The 12725-nt window shown below is 43.1% G+C and overlaps 1 protein-coding gene across 3 annotated transcripts in view; it reads right to left on the bottom strand.

Moving 5' to 3' along the window:
* tarbp1 (TAR (HIV-1) RNA binding protein 1) overlaps positions 1 to 12725 on the bottom strand; it is a 379243-nt gene that overhangs the window by 164260 nt on the left and 202258 nt on the right. For all 3 annotated transcript variants that reach the window (XM_059986503.1, XM_059986502.1, XM_059986501.1), the window contains exons 21-22: positions 4959 to 5069; positions 3618 to 3767 (exon numbers count right to left, since the gene is read on the bottom strand). In XM_059986503.1, the coding sequence (XP_059842486.1) occupies positions 3618 to 3767; positions 4959 to 5069 (261 nt within the window). The remainder of the gene's footprint in view (positions 1 to 3617; positions 3768 to 4958; positions 5070 to 12725) is intronic.

Raw genomic sequence — 12725 nt, 5'->3', positions numbered from 1 at the left:
GAGCCTGCACCGCCATTCTGAGATCATGGCTGATCATCTACTATCAATACCCGGTTCCTGCCTTGTCCCCATATCCCTTGATTCCCCTATCCAGAAGATACCTATCTAGCTCCTTCTTGAAAGCATCCAGAGAATTGGCCTCCACTGTCTTCCAAGACACTGCATTCCACACCCCCACAACTCTCTGGGAGAAGAAATTTTTCCTTAACTCTGTTCTAAATGACCTACCCCTTATTCTCAAACCATGCCCTCTGGTACTGGACTCTCCCAGCATCTGGAACATATTTCCTGCCTCTATCTTGTCCAATCCCTTAATAATCTTATATGTTGCAATCAGATCCCCTCTCGATCTCCTTAATTCCAGCGTGTACAAGCCCAGTCTCTCTAACCTCTCTACGTAAGACAGTCCGGACATCCCAGGAATTAACCTTGTGAATCTACGCTGCACTTCCTCTACAGCCAGGATGTCCTTCCTTAACCCTGGAGACCAAAACTGTATACAATACTCCAGGTGTGGTCTCACCAGGGCCCTGTACAAATGCAAAAGGATTTCCTTGCTCTTGTACTCAATTCCCTTTGTAATAAAGGCCAACATTCCATTAGCCTTCTTCACTGCCTGCTGCCCGTGCTCATTCACCTTCAGTGACTGATGAACAAGGACTCCTAGATCTCTTTGTATTTCTCCCTTATCTAACTGTACACCATTCAGATAATAATCTGCCTTCATGTTCTTACTCCCAAAGTGGATAACCTCACACTTATTCACATTAAATGTCATCTGCCAAGTATCTGCCCACTCACCCAGCCTACCCAAGTCACCCTGAATTCTCCTAACATCCTTATCACATGTCACACTGCCACCCAGCTTAGTATCATCAACAAACTTGCTGATGTTATTCTCAATGCCTTCATCTAAATCGTTGATGTAAATCGTAAACAGCTGTGGTCCCAATACCAACCCCTGTGGCACCCCACTAGTCACCACCTGCCATTCCAAGAAACACCCATTCACCGCTACCCTTTGCTTTCTATCTGCCAACCAGTTGTCTATCCATGTCAATATCTTCCTCCCAATGCCATGAGCTCTGATTTTACCCACCAATCTCCTATGGGACCTTATCAAATGCCTTCTGAAAATCGAGGTACACTACATCCACTGGATCTCCCTTGTCTAACTTCCTGGTTACATCCTCAAAAAACTCCAATAGATTAGTCAAGCATGATTTGTCCTTGGTAAATCCATGCTGGCTCAGCCCAATCCTATCACTGCTATCTAGATATGACACTATTTCATCTTTAATAATGGACTCTAGCATCTTCCCCACTACTGATGTTAGGCTGACAGGACGATAGTTCTCTGTTTTCTCCCTCCCTCCTTTCTTAAAAAGTGGGATAACATTAGCCATTCTCCAATCCTCAGGAACTGATCCTGAATCTAAGGAACATTGGAAAATGATTATCAATGCATCCGCAATTTCCAGGGCCACCTCCTTTAGTACCCTAGGATGCAGACCATCTGGACCTGGGGATTTGTCAGCCTTCAGTCCCATCAGTCTACTCATCATCGTTTCCTTCCTAATGTCAATCTGTTTCATTTCCCCTGTTACCCTATGTCCTTGGCTCATCCATACATCTGGGAGATTGCTTGTGTCTTCCCTAGTGAAGACAGATCTAAAGTACTTATTAAATTCTTCTGCCATTTCTCTGTTTCCCATAACAATTTCACCCAATTCATTCTTCAAGGGCCCAACATTGTTCTTAACTATCTTCTTTCTCTTCACATACCTAAAAAAGCTTTTGCTATCCTCCTTTATATTCCTGGCTAGCTTGCGTTCGTACCTCATTTTTTCTCCCCGTATTGCCTTTTTAGTTAAGTTCTGTTGCTCCTTAAACATTTCCCAATTATCTGTCTTCCCACTCACCTTAGCTCTGTCACACTTTTTTTTAATGCTATGCAATCTCTGACTTCATTTGTCAACCACTGTGGCCCCTTTCCCTCCTTTGAATCCTTTCTTCTCTGGGGAATGAACTGATTTTGCACCTTGTGCATTATTCCCAAGAATACCTGCCATTGCTGTTCCACTGTCTTTTCTGCTAGGATATCCATCCATTTAACTTTGGCCAGCTCCTCCCTCATGGCTCCATAGTCACCTCTGTTCAACTGCAACACTGACACCTCCGATCTTTCTCAAATTGCAGAAAAAAACTTATCATATTATCTCAGCTCCAACTTCCTCCAGCCAGACAAGCCTCTGAGTTCTGATGCAAGGTTACAGCTGGAAATATTGACAGTTCCTTTCCCTACACTGCTCAAACTATTGAGTTCCTGCAGCAGACTTCTTGTCATTCAGGGCACTTGAATTCACATTGCATCAGCAATTTGGGTCTCCAGTGTGGCGTCAATTTCTACTCCTCTACCATCATCCAAGATCCAGTTCTTGGGGTTTCCTCCCCTATAACTCCCACAGGCCTTCCCAATTACTCCGGCAGCCCTCCTCTATAACTCATTTAAAAATTGACACCCTGATCATCTGGCACAATATACTTTTAGTGGCCACTTTATTACATACCTTCTGCAACCTAATAAAGTAGCCACTGAGTGTTTCACTGGGCATATGTGGTCTTCTGCTGTTGTAGCCCATCCACTTGAAGATTCAGTGTGTTAAGCATTTAGAGATGCTCTTCCACACATCACTGTTGTAATGCATGGTTATCTGAGTTGCTGTTACCTTCCTGTCAGCTTGAATCAGTCTGGCCATTGTTCTCTGACTTCTCTCATTAACAAGTCATTTCCACCCACAGAACTGCCACTCACAAGATGTCTTTTGCTTTTTTGCACCATTGCCTATGAACTTTAGAGACTGCTGTGCTTGAAAACCCTAGATCAGCAGTTTCTGAGATACTCAAACGATGCCGTCTGGCATCTACTGTCATACCACAAAGTCACTTAAATCACATTTCTTCCCCATTCTGATGTTCTGAACAACAAATAAATCACTAATCTATGTCTGGGCATGTTTTTATGCATTGAGTTACTGCCACATGATTGGCTGATTTAATACTTGCATATTCGATATTTGCATGAATGAGCAAATGAAGGGTGTACTTAATAAAATGGCCACTGAGTCTATATTACTCTACATAAGTATATTTTTCAATATCCCTTTTTTCTTGCAACCTTTAATATGTCACATAAACCTAAGCTGTGTTCCTGACATCCCTGTATCTGACCTTTGCTAATCAATTCTGACAATAAGTTTCTGGAAGAATATTGGAAATTAAATTTCCATACTTACTAATAGGTCTGAAAAAAAATCAAGCATTTGGAAACTTGTGTTAGTGGGGTCAAATCCGACAATTATTTTCCTTTGAAGATGCGTATGATGGATTTTTTTTTATATGCACATTCAATACATCCATTATTGGAACATCATCAGTAAAACAAAACAGTCCAGGAAAGTAAATTCAGAAGCAATAAATATACATTTCTGGAACAACAAGACTTAGAGTAACATTTATGCTCTTAAGAATGCATGCCAGTGTTAGTAAAAAGATTTCAAGGGTAGTTTAAGAAAATTAGAGGAATTATTAGATGTAGTCAATACTCCTTTACTTACGTAGCTGAAGAATCTCCAGAAAGAATCAATAAGCTCTGGGCACTTTTGCATGAATAAGATGATGAACCATTCGATCAAGTATTTTACAGATGCCTGATTATCACTCAAAGCAGATCTGAAGACAGTTTGAACAGTGGCACTGAGAAACACCTATGGAACATATTGATGCAGTTTGAGTTCAAACACATGGGAATCTCATCCACAAACAGACACCAAAGACACTTCATAATATGAAGTAGGCTTGTCTAAAATGAAAAACATTAAACCACTTCATTAAACCACTGATCTAACTAAATCCCAACAAATTTCCTTTGGCTTGAATTTTTCAATTAGGCACAAGGAAAACTTCAATAAATTATTTGCTATGCACCACAACTGTACTTTTGCCTTTAATCAAAAATTATCAAAGATACCTTTTTTCACCTATTAAAGATTAACTCTATTGGTCTTATTTACATCAGAACATTGAAACAAGAAGTAAATACACCAATTGTGTTAATGACCAACACAGGCCGCTAGTGCCCCAAGCTTCTGGTGCCAAAATAGCATGTCTATAACTTAATAACCCTAACCTGTACATCTTTGGTGGTTCCTAAGGGTTTCATAGGGGGGGCGGTAGTGGGGATCCAGAGGAAGAAATCCAAAGCCAGGGTCCCTAAGGGAGCTTGATGTTGTTTACAACTTCACTCTGGCAAACTCTGTGATGACACTAGTGCCAGGCTGTGCCCTTCCCTTGGATTACATCAGTGATGTGGAGAGGGAGGGACCCACTGCATGGGCAACAGTCAGTTCTTCCCTTGAGATCGACAGCTGCCTATTCACATCTTTGGATTGTGGAAGGAAACCGGAAGGCCCAGAGGACACCCATGTGGTCACAGGAGGAATGTACAACATCCTTATTGTCAGCAGCAAAAATTGAACCCCGAACACTGGGGCTATGAAACGTCATGCTAACCATTACACTACCATGCTACACTACCCTCTACACTACTGTGCTGCCCTATAAAGACCAGAGGAAACAAAAACAATCCCTTAAATTCCTTTTAAATTCTTTCTTTTTTAAAAAAAATTTCTTTTAAATTCCTGATGAAGGGTCTCAGCCCAAAACATCGACAGTGTTTCTCCTTATAGATGCTGCCTGGCCTGCTGTGTTCCACCAGCATTTTGTGTGTGCTGTTTCAACCTTTTAAAAAGTGTTTTTGGCTCCAAATGGGGAACAGCTGACAGGGAAAATGAAAAGGGTCAATATCAGATATCTAAATTGGGGGAAAAAAATTCATGGATAATTACTTTTAGCATTATGCATGTGAAACATAATTGTTAGACTGATAATAGCTTTACCTGGTCCATTTGAGGAAGGAGCACAAGGAGTGTCTGCCAAATTCTGTTCTTTAGTCGATGCATCATGGAGTTCACATAATAGCGACCTTTGGTGTTCCTCAGCTCTTCGTCCTGGAAATAGGAAAAATAGTAGCTTCAGGAGTTCAATTTTATTTAGCAATTTGACAATAAATCCAAAAAAGGTGACAAACACCATTTTGCTACCACTTACAGTACATGAACATAATGAACATGCACCACAATTCTATGGAAGGTCTCCCTACAATTCAGAAGCTTTTGACTTAGAGGAGTTGCATGTCAACCTCATCTGCTACCTAAAGTTGAATTTGATTTTTTTTTTGTCTATCTCAGTTCTGGCACTGAAAAGAATAACTGTTTCTCTGTCCACAAATACAGCCTGAACCAAGATTGATCTTAGAGTAGGTGATAAGGTCAGCACAACATCATGGGCCAAAAACCTGTACTGCGCTGCAATCTTCTATCTTCATTTTCAAAATGCTGCTGATTGTTCTTCTGATTTCTTCCCCAATTTCCACCATCCACAATTAATTTTATTTTACTTTATCTGCTCACAGATTTGAATTTGAATTAATGTTAAATCTTACATCCATTCCACAACATGAGGGAGTGAAAATCTTTGCATTATGAATCCGTTGCAACGTACAGATATGTAAATTTAAAGGTCTAATGGCTTGTAGAAAGAAGCTGTCCCATAGCCTGTTGGTCCTGGCTTTAATGCTGCAGTACCTTTTGCCAGACAGAAGCCACTGAAACAGTTTATGATTGGTGTGACTGGTGTCCTTGATGATCTTCCAGGCCTTTTTTATGCACCTGCTGCTGTAAATATATTCAATGGCTGTCCATACCACTCTCTGCAGTGCTCAGCAATCAAGGTTGGTGCAGTTCCTGTACCAGGCAGTGATACAGCCCATGCCAAACTTCTTCAGTCGCCTGAGGTTGAAGAGAAGCTGTTGTGCTTTTTTTGCCATACAGCCAGTGTGTACAGTCGAGGTGAGATCTTCAGGGATGTGTATACTGAGGAACTTGAAACCACTCACCATCTCAATGGCAGACCCATTGATGTTGATCAGGCCAAGCCTGTCTCTGTTCCTCCTGTAATCCACAATCAGCTCTGGTTTTTTTGACATAGAGGGAGAGGTTGTTTCCTGGCACCACTATCTCAGGGTGTCAACCTCTCCTCTGTGGGTTGTCTCATTACTATCAAAAATAAGGTCAACCAAAGTTGTGTCATCTGCGAATTTGATCAGCAAATTGGATCAGTCATGGGTGTAAAGGGAGTAGAAAAGGGGACTCAGGACACAACCCTGAGGGGCACCTGTGTTGAAGGTCAGGGCAGAGGTGAGGAAGCCCATCCTTACCACCTGTCCATGATCTGGTAGGAAATCTAGGATCCAGCTGCACAAGGTGGGGTGCAGGCCGAGGTCTCTGAGCTTTCTGTCAAGTCTGGAGGGAATTATGATATTAAATGCTGACCTGTAGTCCAGGATCAGCATTCTAATGTAGCCATCCCTCTTCTTCAGGTAAGTGAGGATGGACTGTAGTGCTGTGGCTATGGTGTCATCGGTAGACTGGTTCCATCAGTAGGCAAATTGTAGGGGGTCCAGTGCAGGTGGTAGCATGCTGCAGATGTAGTCTTTAACCAGCTGCTCAAAGCATCATCAGGAGACATGGTTCCTCCCTGTTCTGGTGGTCAAAGTGAGCAAAGAGGGCATTGAATTCATGTGGAAGCGAAGATCAGCTGTCCCCTATCTCATAAGATTTTATTTTGTAGGAGGTTATGGCATTCAAACCCTGCCAATCTATCAAGCATCCCTCGCTGATTCCACTCTGGCCTAGAACCTCCACTTCACCCATGAGATGACTTTCTGGAGACTACACCTGCAGCTCTCGTAGCATTCTTCATCTCCAGACTTGAATGCCTCTGATCTGGCTCTCAGCAAATTCCTGAATTCATGGTTCATCCAGGGCTTCTGAATAAGGTAAACTCAGAATAGTTTTGCGGGGACACACTCATTAACAACTGCTTTAATAAAGTTGAATGTAGTCATTCAAGTCCTTGAACATGAGCCGGTACACTAACTCAAGGCAAACCGGTAACTGCTCCTCTGCCTCCTGCGACAACCTCTGGTTGTCTTGATCTCTGGAGCCTTGCTCTTTAGGCTTTGTATGCAGGTAGCAGGAGTACAACCAAATGATCCGACTTGCCAAAAAGCAGTCTCGGGAAGGAACAATAGGCAATCCTTATCGTAGTGTAGCAGTGGTCTAGTGTGTTGGGACTTCTGGTGCTACAGGTTACATGCTGGTGATAACTGGGCAGGGTTTTCTTCAACCAGGCCTGGTTAAAGTTGTATCTGTATCTGAAGATGACATGCGGGCTGTCTTCAAAAGAATAAATCCAAGGAAAGTATCTGGACCAGACGGAGTATCTGGCCAAGTACTGAATACCTATGCTGACCAACTGGGTGGTGTGTTCATGGATATCTTCAACCTCTCACGCCGGCAGTGTGGGGTACCCACCTGCTTCAAGCAGGCTTTAATCATACCAGTGCTCAAGAAGAGAATGGTTACCTGCCTCAGACTATTGCCCAGTAGCACTTACATCCGCAATGGTGAAGAATTTTGAGAGGCTGGTGTTGAAGTATATCAGCTCCTGTCAGAGCGGTGACTTGGATCCACTTCAATTCACTTACCGGAGCAACAAGTCAATAGCAGGTATCATCTCTTTGGCTCTTCACACCACCCTGGAGCAGCTGTACAGCAAAGATGCATACATCAGGATGCTCTTTATGAACTACAGCTCAGCATTTAACACCATCATTCCCTCTAAACCAGGGGTAGGCAACCCGCGGCTCCGGAGCCGCATGCGCCTCTTTCAACTCTGTGCTGCGGCTCCCTGTGGCTTTGGAAGATAAATGAGTATTTAATTAAAATGTATTTTATGTTAGTTTGTTAGTTTTTGAAATGTAATTCTAAATTTGAAGATTATGGTGATCTTGTACAATCTAAATAAAACGTTGTGGTGACCCATTTCCTGGCACATCCGAACCGGCTCACAATTTGTCAGCGTTCCGGCTAAGGGTGATAGCCTACGGGGGTTTGTGAGTACGTGTCTTTTCGAGCATCCGCGCCCACGGGGGGCAGGTTGAGAGAGGCTTAAAAGCAAGGCTGTGTAGTTCGAATGAAGTTATCTTTGACTGCAGTTTAACCACTCCGTGTCGTTATTTTAGCGCTGCGTGTAGCACACCGCTACAACTTGTTTTTATCGCTATTAATATACATCACCACTGCCAATGCCTGACACCTGCCAGTGCGCGATTTCTTTTAATTTTTCGATCCAAGGTAGGCTAACGATGTAGTAACCTTCAACCCAACGTCTTTTTTTCGGAGTTCAAAATGTTTTTGTTGCATGCAGTAATGTAATTTCGTTTGCTCTGCAGGAGTTCATCGATTTTATAAATGCAACACATTATAGTTTGTTTATACATAGCATAAAGGCAAAAAGAAAAACATTTTATGCAGTGTTATTTCATTTTCAATGTCAAACGGGTTTTGTGGCTCCCAGTGTTTTCTTTTCTGTGGGAAGCGGGTCCATATGGCTCTTTCAGTGGTAAGGGTTGCCAACCCCTGCTCTAAATTAATCAGTAAACTCCAAGACCTGGGCCTCAATAACCCCTTGTACAACTGGATCCTGGATTTCCTCATGTAGACCCCAGTCAGTTCAGAATTGGCAAAAGCATCTCATCCACAATCTCCATCAGGTTTTCAAAGGAGGTTCACGAAAATTATTCCAGGATTAAATGGCTTGTCAAATGAAGAGTGTTTGATGGCTCTGGGCCTGTATTCACTGGAATTCAGAAGACTGAGGAGTGACTTCATTGAAACCTATTGAATGGTGAAAGGGTTTGATAGAGTGGATGTGGAGAGGATATTACCTATGGTGGGAGAGTCTAAGATCAGAGGACACAGGCTCAGAATAGCAGAGTGTCCTTTTAGAATGGAGATGAGGAGGAATTTCTTGAGCCACATTAAAACTCTCTTCAGGACTATTAGTGGCTGATAAGTAAATGGTTCCAAAATTCAAATGTATATTCTTTTTCTCTAACAATATTAAATTAAGTTGATGTTTACACAATTCAATACGAAATTAGAGCCTTCTAATTTCCTAATACCCCCTCCCTCCCAATACCCGAGAGCTTTTCCAGTTGTTTAAGATATTATTCAAAAATTGTTTTGTAATTCGCACCTGATTTGAAGAAAAGCTCCCAATATTAGCTAATGAAAGTTGAACAAAAGTGTTCTATCAGTGAAGCTAAAAAGAACCATAAAGACCTTATAAAACCTTTTGTACACGAGTTTAAAAGGGCTTCATTTGACAAACTTACTCAAGGAGATGTGAATAATCTTTTAAAATCATGATTAAGAGTTTATTTTGGACATTAGCAATGCCCAAGAGAGGAAAAAGAATCAGGAAACATTTTGAATAAATTATGACAACCATGGGGTAAAATATCCTCATTAAAAATTAGCCACTGCTGTAAACCTCCCAACATACAGAGAATCCAGGGCTAGGGAGCAAGTGAAAGCATTCAGGCAGTTTGAATTGCCAGCGAGGGCCAAAGGGCCTGTTCCTGTGGGAGTCAGAATGGAACATGATGGAGATACTCAGCAAACCAGGCAGCATTGATGGAGATAGAAACAGAGTTAATGTGTCAAATCAGAACTCTGGAAAGTTACATACATTTTAAGTTGCTGAGTATGAGGAACAAAGAAAACAAAGGAGGTGCCTGTGATATGGCGGAGACAAATACTGTAAATCCTGAATAATGGGCTGACCAAGAGAGAATGGCGATGACTTGTGAACTGCAGCCAACCTGTCCGGAGGGGGAGTAAAAAAATGAATGAAAATAAAGGAGGAGAGAAAAAGAGGAGACCACATTGTGTATACCAAATGCAATGTACTATATGAGAATAATCACTGTTTAATGTTGAGTCATTTTTGGACAATAAAAGTAGAAAAATCAGGAAACATTCAGCAGATCGAGCTGCATCTGTGTGAGAGAAACCATTTTGATAAAGGGTTAGGCACACAGTGTCAGAAGTGGTGAAAAGTATTGTCATCAGGACATACAGGAGATTCAAAGGTGGATTGAGGTGCAGCCAAGATATTTGTGGGAGTCTTGGAACTGGCCAGTAAATGTGTCCTTGTGCTGGGGCTATATGGCGTTGAGGCGTGTCCCCTGGGTGGTAGATGGGGGATCCCTCATGTGAGGGGTGCACCGGATAATATGGAAGAAGGTGCCGCGAACCAACATAGCCTAGAAGAAGGAACTCCGATTCCAAACCCGGGTAGATAGGACTCGTTAGCCTTGGATGGCAGCCTATCTAGGAGAGGATAAACTCTGATTTCAAACCTGGGCAGGTGGAGCTCATTAGCATGGAAATGCCATCGCCTAGGGGGAAAGTGACCCCGACAGAAAACCCCTGATCCTCCAGGTTGGGGGTTGTGCAATGGGCTAACAACCTGTTCACGTAAAACAAGCAATTGTTACAGAAACCATCAACAGATTGTCAACCACTAACCCAGATCTTGGGAAAAGCATGGCCCCATTCAGGAGGCTGATGGCGTGCTGCAACCAAACTCGTCAAGCTGCAGGGCTGACAACCCTCCTTCATCCAAGGAAAACCATAATGGAGGTTCCAAAGCTGCTCTCACAGAAGAAATCTATCCTAATCGGAACATGGAATGTGAGATTGCTTTGGGAGACAGGTAGGTGCGCACAGGCAGTTAAGGAAATGAACCGATACCACCTCATACTCCTGGGCATGTGCGAAGCAAGGTGGAATACTTTTGGTGAGACCAAACTGCAGACGGAAGAAACTCTGCTCTATTCCGGCAAAGAAAAAGAGGAAGACCCGCATGAGGCTGGTGTGGCCCTGATGTTGTCCAAAGAAGCAGCCAGAAGTTTGATAGAATGGGAACCAGTGTCTGACCGTATCATCACAGTCAGGTTCGAGTCTAGATTCCAGAAGGTATCCATTATCTAGTGCTATGCCTCAGCTAACAATGCAGAGGAAGAAGAAAAAGATCTCTTCTACACCCAGCTTCAAGCAGTAGTTGGAAAGGTACCTAAGCAAGATATGTTGATCGTCATGGGAGATCTGAATGCCAAAGTAGGCAGCGATAACACTGGCAGGGAGAGAGAGATGGACCAGAATGGTTTGGGGAATATGAATGAAAATGGAGAACTCATTACCGACTTCTGTGCCTTCAACGAACTGACCATTGGAGATACCTTCTTTCCCCACCGACCCTGCCACAAGATAACCTGGGTCTTGCCTGACCATCAAAGAGAACTAGATTAATCACGTCATAGTCCGCCAGCGCTGGAGAAGTTCATTGCAAGATGTGAGAGCCAAAAGAGGAGCAGATAATGGATCTGACCACCATTTGGTTGTTGCAAAGCTGAAGATGAAGCTGTCAGCCAAGAAGAAGCAACAGAACACGCGAATAAAGTTTGATGTTAGAAAACTACAGACGGAAGAGAACAAGAAAGATTTCCACATCGCCTTGCAAAACCGCTTTGGGGCTCTTCACATAGAGGAACAAGATGAGAGAATTGCGGAATACGCCTGGATTACCTTCAAGCAGGCCACTGTAGGAGCCTGTGAAGAAGTACTGGGAAGACCACCAGTCAACAGTAAACCTTGGATCAAGGACGAAACATGGCAGAAGGTGGAGGAGAGGAAAAAGCTCAAACAGGAGTTGACCCAGGCCAGAACCCGGCAACAGAAACAAATTGCCGCCAACAGGTACAGCGTGATGGCCAAGGAGGTGAAAAAACAGCTCAGAAAGGACAAGAGGTCATACTTCAATGAAATAGCAGAGCAAGCAGAAACAGCAGGCCAGTAAAGGGGACCTCAAGGCACTCTACACGACAACTGAACTTTTGAGCAGGAAGAAAAGCAATTTCAACAGACCTGTTAGAGACAAGACAGGCCATCTGCTTACTTCAGTTGAAGATCAGCTGGCGAGATGGAAGGAACGCTTCCAGGAAGTATTGAATAGACCACCACCACAGAACCCACCTGACCTGGAGCCTGGAGACCCACTCAACATCAATATAGGTGAAATCACCAAGCAAGAAATTCGAAAAGCCCTAAAAGCCTGAAGAACGGCAAGGCTGCTGGAGAAGACAACATTCCTGCAGAAGCATTGAAAGAGGGTGGAGAGGTTATGGTGGACCATTTGCATATACTGCTGAATTTGATATGGAGAACAGGAGAGATCCCATCAGATTGGAAGAAGGGCCTCCTTGTGAAGCTGCCAAAATCTGGAGATCTTTCACTGCGTGGCAAGTAAAGGGGGATCACCTTGTTGTCCATTCCTAGCAAAGTTCTCACCAGGGTCATCTTGGAGCGGATGAAAGACGCCATTGACCAGAGACTAAGAGATGAGCAGGCAGGGTTCAGGAAAGAGAGATCATGCATTGACCAGACAACTACACTTAAAGTCATTGTGGAGCAGACAATAGAATGGCAAACTCCATTATATGTGTGTTTTATTGATTTTGAGAAGGTATTTGACAGCCTGGACAGAAAGTCAATGTGGAGCATCTTACGACACTACGGTGTACTGGAAGAGATGGTGAATATCATCAAGCAGCTTTATGATGCAGGGTCATCCACGATGGGAGACTGTCCGAAGAGTTCCTGGTCACTACTGGAGTCAGACAGGGATGCCTGCTG

Source organism: Hypanus sabinus, chromosome 12, assembly GCF_030144855.1.
Source record: "Hypanus sabinus isolate sHypSab1 chromosome 12, sHypSab1.hap1, whole genome shotgun sequence".
Classification (NCBI taxonomy): domain Eukaryota; kingdom Metazoa; phylum Chordata; class Chondrichthyes; order Myliobatiformes; family Dasyatidae; genus Hypanus; species Hypanus sabinus.
Note: the sequence above shows the minus strand (reverse complement) of the source record. Positions and strands in the feature narration are given on the sequence as shown.